Source organism: Hevea brasiliensis, chromosome 9 (genome assembly GCF_030052815.1).
Source record: "Hevea brasiliensis isolate MT/VB/25A 57/8 chromosome 9, ASM3005281v1, whole genome shotgun sequence".
Taxonomy (NCBI): domain Eukaryota; kingdom Viridiplantae; phylum Streptophyta; class Magnoliopsida; order Malpighiales; family Euphorbiaceae; genus Hevea; species Hevea brasiliensis.
In genome coordinates this window covers 17322480-17335890 of record NC_079501.1, presented here as the reverse complement: position 1 = coordinate 17335890, position 13411 = coordinate 17322480, and the positions used below count along the sequence as shown (strand labels likewise).

The window sequence follows — 13411 nt, the reverse complement described above, 5'->3', positions numbered from 1 at the left end:
AGCTACAACCCCAAACGCCTAGTTGGACAATCACCTAACAATGACATGGCAAAATACTACACAAGAGAGAACCAAAACCAATGGCAGCAAAAGAAACATTGAAATGCCTACTTAACTGGAGAAGCAACAAGCTGATAGGAAGGGACCAAGTCACCAAGAGACGCTGTAAATACAAATTCTCAAATTCTCTAAATAAAAAACAATATTACACACGAAAATTCTCAAATTTTTTAAATTAATGTTGTATATAATAATATTCAATACAATATAGTGTATGTTTCTTTAAAAGAATTAATTTTTTTTTAACTATACTGGACTTTATACAGTCACACATCACTATCCAAAGCACTAATTTAATGCAATAAAGTGTAATTTACGTATAAAATTCTTTTGGACCATTTCGAAAGTTCCTTGACTGATTTGTGGTCCCTCCTTCACTAAATTCTTCTCTTCGTGTGACTAAATTAGTGTATCTTTACTGGTTTATGAGTGTCCTTCAAAAATGGACAGAGCATGAGGCTTTTCGATCACTATAATGATGGGATTTTTCTTGGCTTGCATTTCTTTTTCAAATTCGACGGTGATGGAGTAGATAGCTATGAGCTTTAGGTTGTTGCGATGGGTGGATGTAAGAAAAACAAAGGGTAAAGGAGAAAATGAGAAGAGCGAATGTATTTCTGAGATGAAAGAAGAGCAGTTAAAGAGAAAACGAAAGAGAGGAGTTGTGCATGGAGAAGAGAGAGTATAAAAATGTGGAGAAAAGAAAAGAGAAAAAGAGAGAATTCTCGCCACGCTGAATAACGCACATAAAGTCATGTATACTTAAATTTGAGTATTTTCGTATTACAAATTGAAATATTTTATCATTATAACCCATAAGTGAATGTATGGGATGTAAAATTTGCCTCTATATGGATTGGTCATCTCAATAAATGCTGCAACAATACGGGTAACTCCCCCAAAATAGAAAATCAAAAGCAATCAAATCATGCCCACAAGACGCCTACAAGCAAGGACAACCTTTACTGAAATCTCTCATTCTCAATCTTCCCAACCATACCATCCATAGGTAATTTGGTATACGCTTTGAGGAAAGATACGCAGTTAGACTTTTCCCTCGAACCCTCCTCTTTCCCTCTCTACCCAGCTTCTTTAATTCGTACTTTAACCTTTCTACCTTTATTTTTTTTAATTTTTTTTTCAAATATTTCACAAACCCTTTTGAGATAAAGCTGTTTGTATAATTTAGATGAGGAAACTTTGCCCAAATATTGACAATGACGATGGGCTGGAGACAGTTCTTGAGGTTCCAATTCCAGAAGAAATGTTCACAAGCATGGGCAGCAATGCGAACTTGCGTTGGCAAAATATGCTTACATGGATGAAAGCTCAAACATCTGACAAGTGGTCACAACCAGTCATTGCTGGACGCATCAACGAGCTTCGATTTCTTCTTTACATGGTTGGATCTCCTCTTATCCCTCTCCAGGTTCAAGTTGGCCATTCTGTTCACAGACCTGTCAAAGATTGTTCCATTGTAAGCAAATATATAATGAACTTTAATTAATTCTCTTTTTCACTTGTTTGTTTGTTTGATTCGTCCTGGAAATGAAATGTGACTATGTGAGAATTCTGTTTCTGAGGTTTTCTTTTTTTTTTTTTTTTGAAGAAATAAATGAAAGTTAATGATATATCTTAAATAAGAAAAGAGAATTTAACAGAGATTTTTACTTTTGTTCTTCCAGCAAGCTTCAACAGCCAAATATATTGTGCAACAATACCTAGCAGCAACAGGAGGACCAGCAGCATTAAACGCAGTGCACAGCATGTGTGTAACAGGGGAGGTGAAAATTAGGGCATCAGAATTTCATCAAGGTGACAAATCCATCAATAAAAAAGGCACTGAAGAAGCTGGTGGGTTCGTCCTCTGGCAGAAAGATCCTGATTTATGGATCCTGGAGCTTGTTGTTTCAGGTTGCAAGATCATTTGTGGAAGCAATGGCAAGATTTCTTGGAGGCATTCTTCCAATCAACAAAGTCCCATTAATAAGGGTCCTCCCAGACCCTTACGCAGATTTTTGCAGGTATTTTTGAAATCATGGCTTAATTTTAATTTTGACCTTAGTAGATTGTAATTAATAAACCATAATGTAATTGTAAAGTGAAATGATGACAGGGTTTGGACCCTAGGTCCACAGCAAACTTATTTATAGATGCAACATGCATTGGAGAGAAAATAATAAACAATGAAGACTGTTTTATACTAAAGCTAGAGACAAGTCCAGCAATTCGCGAAGCACAAAGTGGACCAAACTATGAGATAATTCACCACACAATATGGGGATACTTTAGCCAAAGATCAGGACTTCTGATTCAATTTGAAGACTCAAGGCTGCTAAGAATGAGAAACAAAGACGACGATGATGTATTCTGGGAGACAAGCACAGAATCTGTAATGCAAGACTATAAGTACGTTGATGGAGTTAATATTGCACATAGTGGTAAAACTCGTGTCAAGGTTTTTAGATATGGAGAACAATCTGCAAACCACAAGAGGGAAATGGAAGAGAAATGGAAGATTGAAGATGTAGATTTCAATGTTTGGGGTTTGACAACTGAGCATTTTCTTCCTCCTTCGGCTGGCATTGAATGTGGAAAGAAATAGCACCTTAATGTGTGGGTTTTCTTGGAGGAGATATGGGAGGAAGAAATTTTTTTGTGTAAATACTAGCAAAATTGGAGGACAATGACAAACACTATTTTCTTTCATTTTTTCTTTTTCCTTTTTTTTTTTTTTTTTGTTAAGGGAACAGTTTTGATGGTTCATATTTGATAATCAAATCAACCTGAGTTTCATAGGCAGTATTATTGCTGGTTTCATTGATGGGTTCATACCTGATAATCAAATCAAATGAGTTTCATAGGTCGTCTTATTGCAGGTTTCATTGATGTGTTATTAGTCCACTTCTATTCCTGAAGCCTATCCAATGCCTTTTTTTTTTTTAAGCAAAAACTTTGTTGAATAAGAGCAGCACTGGAAGGAGACGCTTCCTTGCCCATACAAAATTAGATAAAAACAGAGGAATGAGTCATAGCAACGTTGCAGACATTGTTTAGCAAAGGAGTCGGCAGCAAAATTAGAACTTTCAGAGAGGAAACATGCCATGTCTGAGACTGGAGCCTGAAGCCTATACAGTAGAATTTCCATTTATAATAATATTTAAAAAAATAACTATATAAATTTTATGCACAAACCCTATTCATAAAATTTTAATATTAAATAATTTTTGTTAATCATTTTCTTTCTTTTTTTAATTTTATTTTTAATTAAAAATAATAAATAACTTTTAATATTAAAAAATAATATATTAATATTAAAAAATAATATTTTATTAGATAAAACTTATTTAACTTTAATTAAAAAAATTAACATTTCGATTAAAGTATAAAATATTTATTTAAAAAAAAAGAAACACACATACAGCAATAAGCGTCTCATGGTTGTAAATTTTTTTTTTTGAAAGTATAACCATCTTAGCGCCAAAATTAAGTCAAAATTAAAAAAAAAAAAATCTGTAGCACAATTTTTTTAACCAATTAGACCTATATTTTATATTAGTATAGCTGTCAGATAATATATAAAATATATATTCATAAGATACATTTAAATTATTGTGGTAATTTATTTCACCTTATTTTACTTTCTCATAATCTAACTGAACATAAGAATTACACGGTTCAAAGAAAATTAAAATTATAACCAAAACATGATAATGATAAGATCACTTTTTTGAAAAGCTACAATGAAAACGTTGAATTTAAGCAATCAAACGCCCAAGATTTCAAAGTAATTCTTTCACTTCAATTTATGTAAGAAAGATCAAAATTTCTCACTGAATTCATCTACCCAAAAAGGTTTTTTTTCACATCCACCCATAAGACAAGATTGTGACAGCAAAGCCTTGGAAGAATAAGAACCTAATTAAGTATATAATTGTCCCAGTTATGAAACAGCGAATAACCGAGTATGTAGCAGCGTACGCGCAATGAAGCCCATACTTCTTGATTCTCTTCACATCATCTATCACTCCTCCTTGAAATTGCAGTAGCCCCACCTTTCCCTCCTAACTTCAGACTCTTACTTAATTCTTGTGCACTCTGAGAGTATAGATAAGAAAAATACAGGGTCAAGGTATATTTAATCTCTCTCTATCTTCAATTAATTGGGTAAAAGAAATGCAGCAGCAGCAAAAATTACTTGTTCATTATGCAAAAATACAAGTACGAAAGCTTTTTGCTATCCCACACAAAACTCTGCCGGCACTGTGCCTAAATGTCAATAATTAGTCCCAAGCAGAGATGGTCGTGAAAAGTTGAAGGCTAGCGAGAGTTTAGGATATGTTGAGGAACTTGAAATAAAGGTTCTAAACCCTAAACATTAACAGAAAGAGAGATGCCAGCTGGGGCTTTAAAAAAGAAGGGTATGCATAAAGTTGATAACACAGGACAAAACTCCATTACATAGTACATAAAAAATAGAAGTATAATAGCAACTTACAATTCATGAAGGGATTTAGTTTCTAAATATTTGAAGAATACGATCTAGACAGACAGAATGAAAGAAAAGCATCCATGTAACCAAACCCAAATAGTTAGATCTACAGTGTAGTCAACTTAAATTTTGTGAGGCCCAAGGAGATTTCCTCACTATTAATGTTCTTTAACCTTACATCTAGCTTCATTATCAAAATCTTACGAGTGAACTAATTGCTTTATCTGAGGAAACAAAGTTCATTCTGACAAAAAATCTTCTGTATGATACTAGCAATGACATCATACATACAAAACAATCCATACCAAAAAACCATGATTGTATAATTTAAACACACTTTTCAAGACCTCCAAAAGGATAAATAGTTAGAGAATTAGAGATCACAAAACATATAGGGCCGGATGAGAATATAATATGGTACAAATACTTAACAAAGGATGCAATGCCTCAGCTGAGTAGGTAAAAACTTCTGGTTGGGACAAGCAAAGCAATCAGCCCTTGGACAGGTTGACGAGTCTGTCAAATTTTTTGGAGCCAAAGCATCAATTTACATTCCAATTCAGATATGCTCCACCACTAAAATGGTTGAGGTTCACAAACCTACACCTTCTAATTTGATATAGTGTTGGGTAAGGCGTCGGAAGAATCCAATAACAACTTATACCAAACCAAGCAAAAGATTTCATGATACAATCAGTCTTATAATTTTTTTCATCAATTATCTTATAAAATATAAATCCAAATAGTTTTCAAAAAGAATGCCGTACAGCCATACGACCGGCTATGTTATATGGTAGTGAGTGTTGGGCACTGAAATAGTCGTATGCGTCTAAGATAAGAGTTGCAGAGATGAGAATGTTAAGGTGGATGAGTGGCCATACTAGACTAGAAAAAGTCAGTAATGAGAGTATTAGAGAAAAGATAGGAGTGGTGCCAATTGAAGATAAGTTGAGAGAAGGGAGATTGAGGTGGTTTGGTCATGTGAAGCGTAGACATACGGAGACTCCAATTAGACAAGTAGAGCACATTAGGTTAGAGGATAGAAAAAAAAAAAGGGTAGACCTAAGTTGACTTGGAGGAGAGTAGTACAACATGACCTATAAGCATTACACATTTCTGAGGATTTAACCCAAAATCGTTTAGAGTGGAGAAAGCGAATCCATATAGCCAACCCGAAATTTTTGGGATAAAGGCTTAGTTGAGTTGAGTTGAGTTGAGTTTTCAAAAAGAATGGGCCAACTTAGAACTCATAAAAATGGCAAATAGATCAGTACACAAAATTCATTAATCTACAGCTTTTATTTATGAGTTATGTGAATAAGGAATAATCAAGCCCTACTCCAATCCCGAACTTGCTTTTATTTGAGCTTATCTCTTGTAACTTAGAAATCCATTATCAATCAAGCATTATCAGTATGGGCACTGCAAACTAAACTGATTTAAAACATGCTTAAAGATATAAAAACTAGTTCGCTTATCAAATCTGCTATTATCCTAGACCAACACACTTTACTCACGTAGGATCTACTAGGCTAGAAAGAGGAGAAGAAGGAATATAGTTTATGAATTCACCTACAATGTTTAACATATGCCATTGCCAATATCTCATAACAGGGACTTCAAGTAGCCTGCTGAGAACCATAGTTAACTTCTTCTTAGGTGGCTCATTAAGTCCTATAATCATAGCCCACACTTAATACACACATAAAATGTCCCTTAACTACATCCCAGTTGTTCAATGCCAGTGACTCGCATCAAGAGGTAAAAGTTTTGTTGGTTGATTCGCCAACCAAATATCCAGCTTCTAGTTATTTTTAAGCACTCAAAAAACCATTCACAAGTCTTAACTTAATAAAGCTCCCACATAGAACTTAGGAGAAGCTTCTAGACCCCCGCAGAGCTTTATGTACTGTATAGAAGATTCGAAGATAGGCTTTCAGCTAAGAAAGTACTTTCTTGAGAAAACAGAGACTTTTGGAAAATTATTGGAAGTCAAAACAGGAAAAGCTACAAAAAAAAACTGTCTTAAAGAATAGAAATACAGTGCACAAACAAAACCCAGCTTAAAAAAATTCAAGATTGAAAAAATATAAAATTCAAAAAAAAAACTGTGTGTGTGTGTGAGAGAGAGAGAGAGAGGACATCAAAAGAACAAGAAGAAAGATAAAATAATCGAGCCGAAAATTCTTCACACATTCCAGGTCACTGAACATTCATACATACACTCATACATCATTGAAGAAAAAAACCAGGATTGAAAGACAACAAACAGTATGCTAATAGTTAATAAGATTCAGAATCAACTACAAATGTAACAAATCTATACTGAAATATAACTATTCTGAAAAATTAAATCACCTTTAAAATAGAAGTTAAATTTGTGACAAAACAAGTTAAATTGCACAGTATATAAAAACAATAATGCTTCTCCCAATATCATTGACCATGTTCACATGTACTTCCCTCGAGACTACAAGCACGAAGATGTACTATATTGCAAACTTCAGCTCTTAATATATTAAGAATGCCCCTGGCTGAGTCATAAACTTTCTAAATACCAGCAAGTAGCAATTCAGAAGCAAAACCAACTTCTAACATCAAATGGTTAATGGCAATGGGTATTTATCAAAGCCAGTGCAACAAAAAGTAAACAAATGCATATTAATTGCCAATCAATTCACATTCCAAACGCAAAAAGTTTGTAACAGCCCTGAAATGCAATGCTCACCGTTGATTGAAAAAGAGGCGGATCAAGAACAACGGAGCGGACAGACATCTTGGCAATCTCAGAGATTGCAGCGTCTCTAATCCCAGGGACATCGCTAGTCAACTCCTCATAAGCAGCCTCAAAGGCCTCCTGCCAAAATCGTGGCAATCTGATCCGACGGCTATTGGTGTATACATCCCACATATGCTTCACCACCTTCTCCCTTTCTTCCATTTCCTACAATTTCCACCCTAAAATCAGCCAAGATCCAACCAAACACAGATAAATATACATATAAATATACATATTAACACACAGAGAGAAAGAGAAAGGGAAAGAGAGACTGACGAGGACGTCGAGATCGTCATGGATGGGAGCGTCAAGGTCATCGGATAGACTATTGAGATTGCCGGCGGACCAACGGAGAGTGACAGTTCCGGTGAACATTGACCAAAATGCCAAAAGCAAAATGGCAGCTAAAGCCCAGAACTTATATCGACCTTTCCCAAATAGATTAGAATCGGAGCTTTCCTTTTTGGCATTGGTCGCCATTGCCGTCATCGTCGCCGCCGCAGTGGATGTTGGGAGAGAATCATCATCCTTCATTGCGACTTCGAATCAAACCAATTTCACAATTTTGTTAAAAAAAATATTTTTACGTAAAAAAAAAATCTTTTATAAAAAAAAGAAGGTTATTATTATGGTGTCTTTACGTAACCTGTGCCGCTCAGAAACGGAAAATAGAAAGCTGATAGAGATTTGGATCTCTTCGGAATGGAATTATGCATTGGATTCCCTGTTTTCGGGAAAGGAGGGGCCGATTTTATATATCAGTGGGCCCCCATACCCTTTTTTAAAGGTCCTTCCAGCCTGCCCTACTGTTCCCATTTATGTGCCCACTTATTAGCTGGACCAATAGGGTGATGCCAGCTAAGAGAAAGTTGCAGAAGTTACACTTTTCCATACACGTTTATTTTCTGACTTGTCTTAATACTCTGCAGATGTCTCTCTAAAAACGATCGCAATCCTCTCTGCATCTCATGGCCACCACCTCTCTTGTTAGATGTGGACGCCGGTGAAAACAACGATGAGTCTTCTACTACACGCTTCTTTTTCTACCTCGTTCTGAAATACTCTCCTTACCATTGCCACTACCTCCACCGGCAACCGCAGATGGTTCTCTCCCTACCACGCTTTTGGTCTGATGTCATGTTACCGAACTAGAACGGAACAAACTTTTGCTTTTGGGAAACCATCAATTGGCGTTTCGTACTGAATAGCGAATCCCTCTTCCTCTCCACCACCTCCTTTATCAAGAGTAATTGAGGCTGCTGGCTTTACCGTCAAAGGCCTATTTAACATTCAAATAGCATGCCAAAAATGATAAAATGGAAAATACAAAATAGTCTCTCCTATTAAGAGCTCTGCACTCCAACAACAACCAAAGCATAAATTGGTTAACCCTAAGATTACATATCTACCCACAAAACAAAGCAATTAAATTCATCAAATGTAATAACCACGCGCTCAAGCAGATCTCTACATAATAAAAGAAGAACCAAAAAACATAATGAGAGAAAATAAGGAAATCCCAAAAAAGATTAGGAGAAATAAACAAAATACCGATTGAAATCACGATATCTTTCGAAATCGGCTCAAAAATTGAAGTCTGAGGTTAAAGCCAAGAGTTTCATCTCACTCCATACACTAAGTTGGTTGTGGTGGCAGTGCAGTGGTGTACAGAGAGAATTTTGACACCGAAACAGAGGAAGATATGTGGCGGAGGTGGATCAATTTCTGCTCCAGCCAGCGTGAAAGTGAGGTACGGCGGCTGACGATGGAAATGGGGAGAGAAAAGACAAATATGCAAATTTTAACTGTGGAGGTTCCAAATTGATGTTTCAAAGTAACATTTCTTGCCTGTTCCAAAGTAACCCACAGGAAAATATACTCCCATCCAATAATACTCCTGCTGTCCCTCCATAGAAAGCATTCCCCACTACAACAATTTCTTCGGGCCGTTCATCTACTCCTAGAGTTGACGCAGTTGAATTAACATCCTCCTCTTCGAACAATGATTGGATAGAAAACCAGAAAACAAATCAAGTGTTGGTCAGGTCCAAAGAGGATGTTGAAAGCAATGGTAATTCTTGTGGGGCCCGTACAAATTTGGAAGTTTTGGAGCTAGGACGTACCTGTGAGTTATAGTCTACCTGTGAAGGAGGTGTGAATTAGGTCATGCTTGTTCTGCTGTATATTACGCGATAAGATAAAGTTACGACTCTCCAATCAAGTTCTGCAATTCTCATTGAACTTTTCACCTTTCTGTGAGCATGCATCTTGCTCCGCGGTTCAACTGTTGGAACAAGAATTTTTTTTATTTTTTTGGGAAACAAAAATTTGTGACCCATAAGGGTTTGAAGAATAACAGCAAGAAATGGTAATGATTTTTGGAAATCGGACGGGCAGAGGGGTGTAAGAATTTTAAGACCTTTTTGTCCCTCAAGTTCTTGTTTTAGTCCTAATCAAATAACTTAGCAGTCTCATGAGTTGGCCAGCATATGAACATTCTTGTTGTTTCTCTTTAATTATTTTTGCACACAAGTGTGTAAGAAAGGGATTGGAGATCTTGGCAGAGTTTTGATCTTCTTAAGAGTTAAGAGCAAGTTATGTCTTCCGTATAGAGAACCCTCCCATTTGTAGTTATGAAATTTAGGATTTCTTTTTAAAATAAAATACATCCAGGCATACGCAGTTCCTCCAATTTTTCAGGAAACTAACTAAACATCTTTCATGGGTCTCCAAGTCTGCAACCTGATTTGAAATCTTCTGATGCCGGTTTGCACAGTGCAAACCTTTGTCTGACTAGGCTGCCCAAATTGTTTTTACCTCTCGGATAATCCCATAGAATAGCCTCTTCCGCTTGCCTGTTGTTTGTATGATCACTGAGGGGTCTTGTTTAGACAATTGTTCCTGTGTTACATATTTTAGATTGTCACAGTGCTGAACTGCTTATGTTTCTGCAGTTCTGCTGACAGGGCAGAATAACACTTTCTTATAAAAAGCTCAGCCATCAAGAGGATAACCACTACTTCTGCAAATTATACTACCATTTCTGTACTTTCTGATAATTTGTATTCTATGATGCATCACAGTTGATTTAGATAGTTCCTACTGTTGGTGGACCAAGTATCAATAATATATTAATATCTGTTGGCGCATTCCCTGTGATTGGGAGATTGATTTCAAACAATTCATGAAATTCAATTCTAGCTTTACCAGCCATTCACGTTGGATTTTGATGCATTGACATGAAGTGGAATTGACTACTCATCTTCCAAAGATCACCTGAACCAATTTCTTGGAGGAAATTTTCATTTCCTATCTTGATCTATGAACGCCTTATGAATGTTTTCCCACAACACTAATCATGAGGCCCTCGAATGTGGACATTGGGTTGTCACTGATATGTCTATCCACAAAGAATTATAGCATGGAAGAGTGATTTTGTTGCCCTCCATAGTTATACCTTCGTCCTTGGTGGTACTTGGAGCTTCCGTATAGATTTCGACACTGTTGTTTGGCCTAGATTTGGTGTAGTTGCAATATTTCTAATTCCCTCTCTCTCTCTCTCTCTCTCTCTCTCTCTCTGTTCTTTTATACCCTAATTTGACAGAGGAGCATCATCTTTTCTAAAGTGTCATATAAACATGTCAGTTCATTGGTCCTCTTTGAATTTTCTACACTGCCTTGTTAGGTGGCATTGCCAAAAGAAAGAAGCATGCATGTCATCTGCAATGAGTATGCGATAGATTGTGGGCAGTGATGCTTAATCCAACGTAAACAATACATCAAACACAGTAGAAATAGGTGGGGTGAGAATGGTTGCCTTCAACAAATTCCACTTGTAAGAGAGGATTTTTGAATTTTTCTTTTAAAAGAAAATGGAGAAGGAAATTACAATTATATTAAAAATATCAAACATTTATGTTAAATTTTGATTATATTTAAAATTTTTAATTTTGTGTATAAAAATCATATTTTTAAGTTTTATCACAATTATATCTAAAAAATAAAATTGAATTTAAAAAGTTAATAATAAATTTTAATATAATATATTAACTTTTATTTGATTAATAAATAAAAATTTTAGATATAATATTGATAACGTAAATATTTAACTTTTTAATCCATTGATTAAATTTTTTATTTGAAAAAAAATTTATATCAATTGAAATTTTGCATAAAATATTTTTTATTAATTAAAATTAAAATAATTATCTTTTAAATTACGCCAAATAAATCTATGTATCAAAATATAAAATGTAAAAATAAACTTATACTTTGCATAAAACAAGTTTAACAATAATATATAAATGAAAATAATATATCACATATGAATTGAAACATCTATTAAACAAAATGTGTATTTTCTATATAGCTTACTCTAACTAATTAATATGAGTATTTTATTTAATAGATATTATAATTCATGATAAATTGAGTTTAAATATAAATTTTTTATTTTTTTACTAACTTTTTTAAAAAATACATTAATGAGTTAGAATTTTAATTGAAGAGAAATGAGAAAAAAAATTAATGCAATAATATGTATGAATCTACAATATTCTATTATTCTCTTAAAAAGAAAGAGAAAAGGAAAAGAAAAAAAAGAATTCTATACAAATTTGTGAACACCCCATATATATATATATATATATATATTATTTTATTTTATTTTGTTTTCATGAGGTTTGTAGGGTGAAAAACTCATATAAATTATATGAAATTTATATATTTTAATATTATCTATTATAAAATTTGATGCACATGATAAATCAGATCTATATACTATTTTTTTAGCTATTATTCGCTAATTAACTTATCAATGAATTTGAATTCTAATTTAAGAAAAAAAAATTCAATGGATGATTCTATAATCGTAATATTTTTTATCCAAAAAAAAAAAAAGAAAAGGAAAGAGTTAATGAAAAAATTTATGTTTAAACTCAATTTATCATGAATTGTAACATGTATTAAATAAAATATATATTTATTTAAATTATAAATAAAATATATTTTTTATTTAATAAATATTATAATTTATATGTGATACGTTCTTTTCAAAATTACTTTTTATAAAAGGCTATGAATTTATTTTTATATTTTATATTTTGATACATAAATATGTTTAGTTTTATTTAAAAGGCCATTATGTTAATTTCAATTAATAAAAAATTTTTTAGTATAAAATTTTAATTAAAAATAAATAATATATATATATATATATTTAAATACAATATTTAATCTATTGACTTAAAATACTAAAAATATTTATATTAAATAATGATTATATCAAAAAATTTTATTTATTAATTAAATAAAACTTCAAGCATTAAATTATAATTTATTATCAATTTTTTAAATTTAATTTCATACAATTACAATAAATCTTAAAAATTTAACTATTTCACATAAGAAATTTAAATATAAACATAATTTAATATAAATATTCAATATTTTTATCTAATTGGCCATAATTAAATACACTATCTAAAATTGTGAGTCTTCCTTTTCCTTTCTTTTTTAAATGAATATGATAATCTAATAATTTTTAATTAAATATTTACATTTAAATTCATGAATTCATTCTTTCAATTATATAAAATCTTTAATTGCTTTATATGAATTTTGATATAATTAAATTTTAATTAATTGGAAACGGATTCTTATTTTTACCAACTTATTAATTCTATCAAGTTATATGAATAAAATTAAATACATAAAAAAAAATTTTATTAAATTGAATATAATGTTAAATAATACATATTATTTATAGGACTAGAATATGAACCTCAGTAATAAAATAAATTAAATGGTGTAAATGATGTCTATTTATATCTTGTTCAAACTTTCATGGTAATCTTGATTTTTAGTTAAAATTAAATTTCATAATATTTTATAAATATTCAACTGAATTGTATTTTTTATTTTAAAATTTTTAATTTAAATTTAAAATTCAATTAAATAAAGTTGATTATAATTAAAATCAAATTTCTTAAAAAATGTAAAATTGCAAATAAATTTCATAAAATAAAAAATTGACAAATTTTGGAGTAAAATGGCAAGTGTATGATAATATTTTTTGGATA

The 13411-nt window shown here is 32.5% G+C and overlaps 2 protein-coding genes across 2 annotated transcripts; one reads left to right on the top strand and one right to left on the bottom strand.

Annotated features, from left to right (window-relative positions):
• Positions 1–626: 626 nt before the first annotated feature.
• LOC110665031 (uncharacterized) lies at positions 627–2772 on the top strand. Its single transcript, XM_021824988.2, has 3 exons — positions 627–1537; positions 1746–2084; positions 2177–2772. The coding sequence occupies exons 1-3, from the start codon at positions 1250–1252 to the stop codon at positions 2663–2665; spliced, it is 1116 nt and encodes a 371-aa protein (XP_021680680.2). The 5' UTR covers positions 627–1249; the 3' UTR covers positions 2666–2772.
• Positions 2773–3840: 1068 nt separating this feature from the next.
• Positions 3841–9471, bottom strand: LOC110665030 (uncharacterized). Its single transcript, XM_021824984.2, has 4 exons — positions 8883–9471; positions 7608–8610; positions 7281–7496; positions 3841–4158 (listed from the first exon to the last, which is right to left on the bottom strand). The coding sequence occupies exons 2-4, from the start codon at positions 7863–7865 to the stop codon at positions 4078–4080; spliced, it is 555 nt and encodes a 184-aa protein (XP_021680676.2). The 5' UTR covers positions 7866–8610; positions 8883–9471; the 3' UTR covers positions 3841–4077.
• Positions 9472–13411: the final 3940 nt, after the last annotated feature.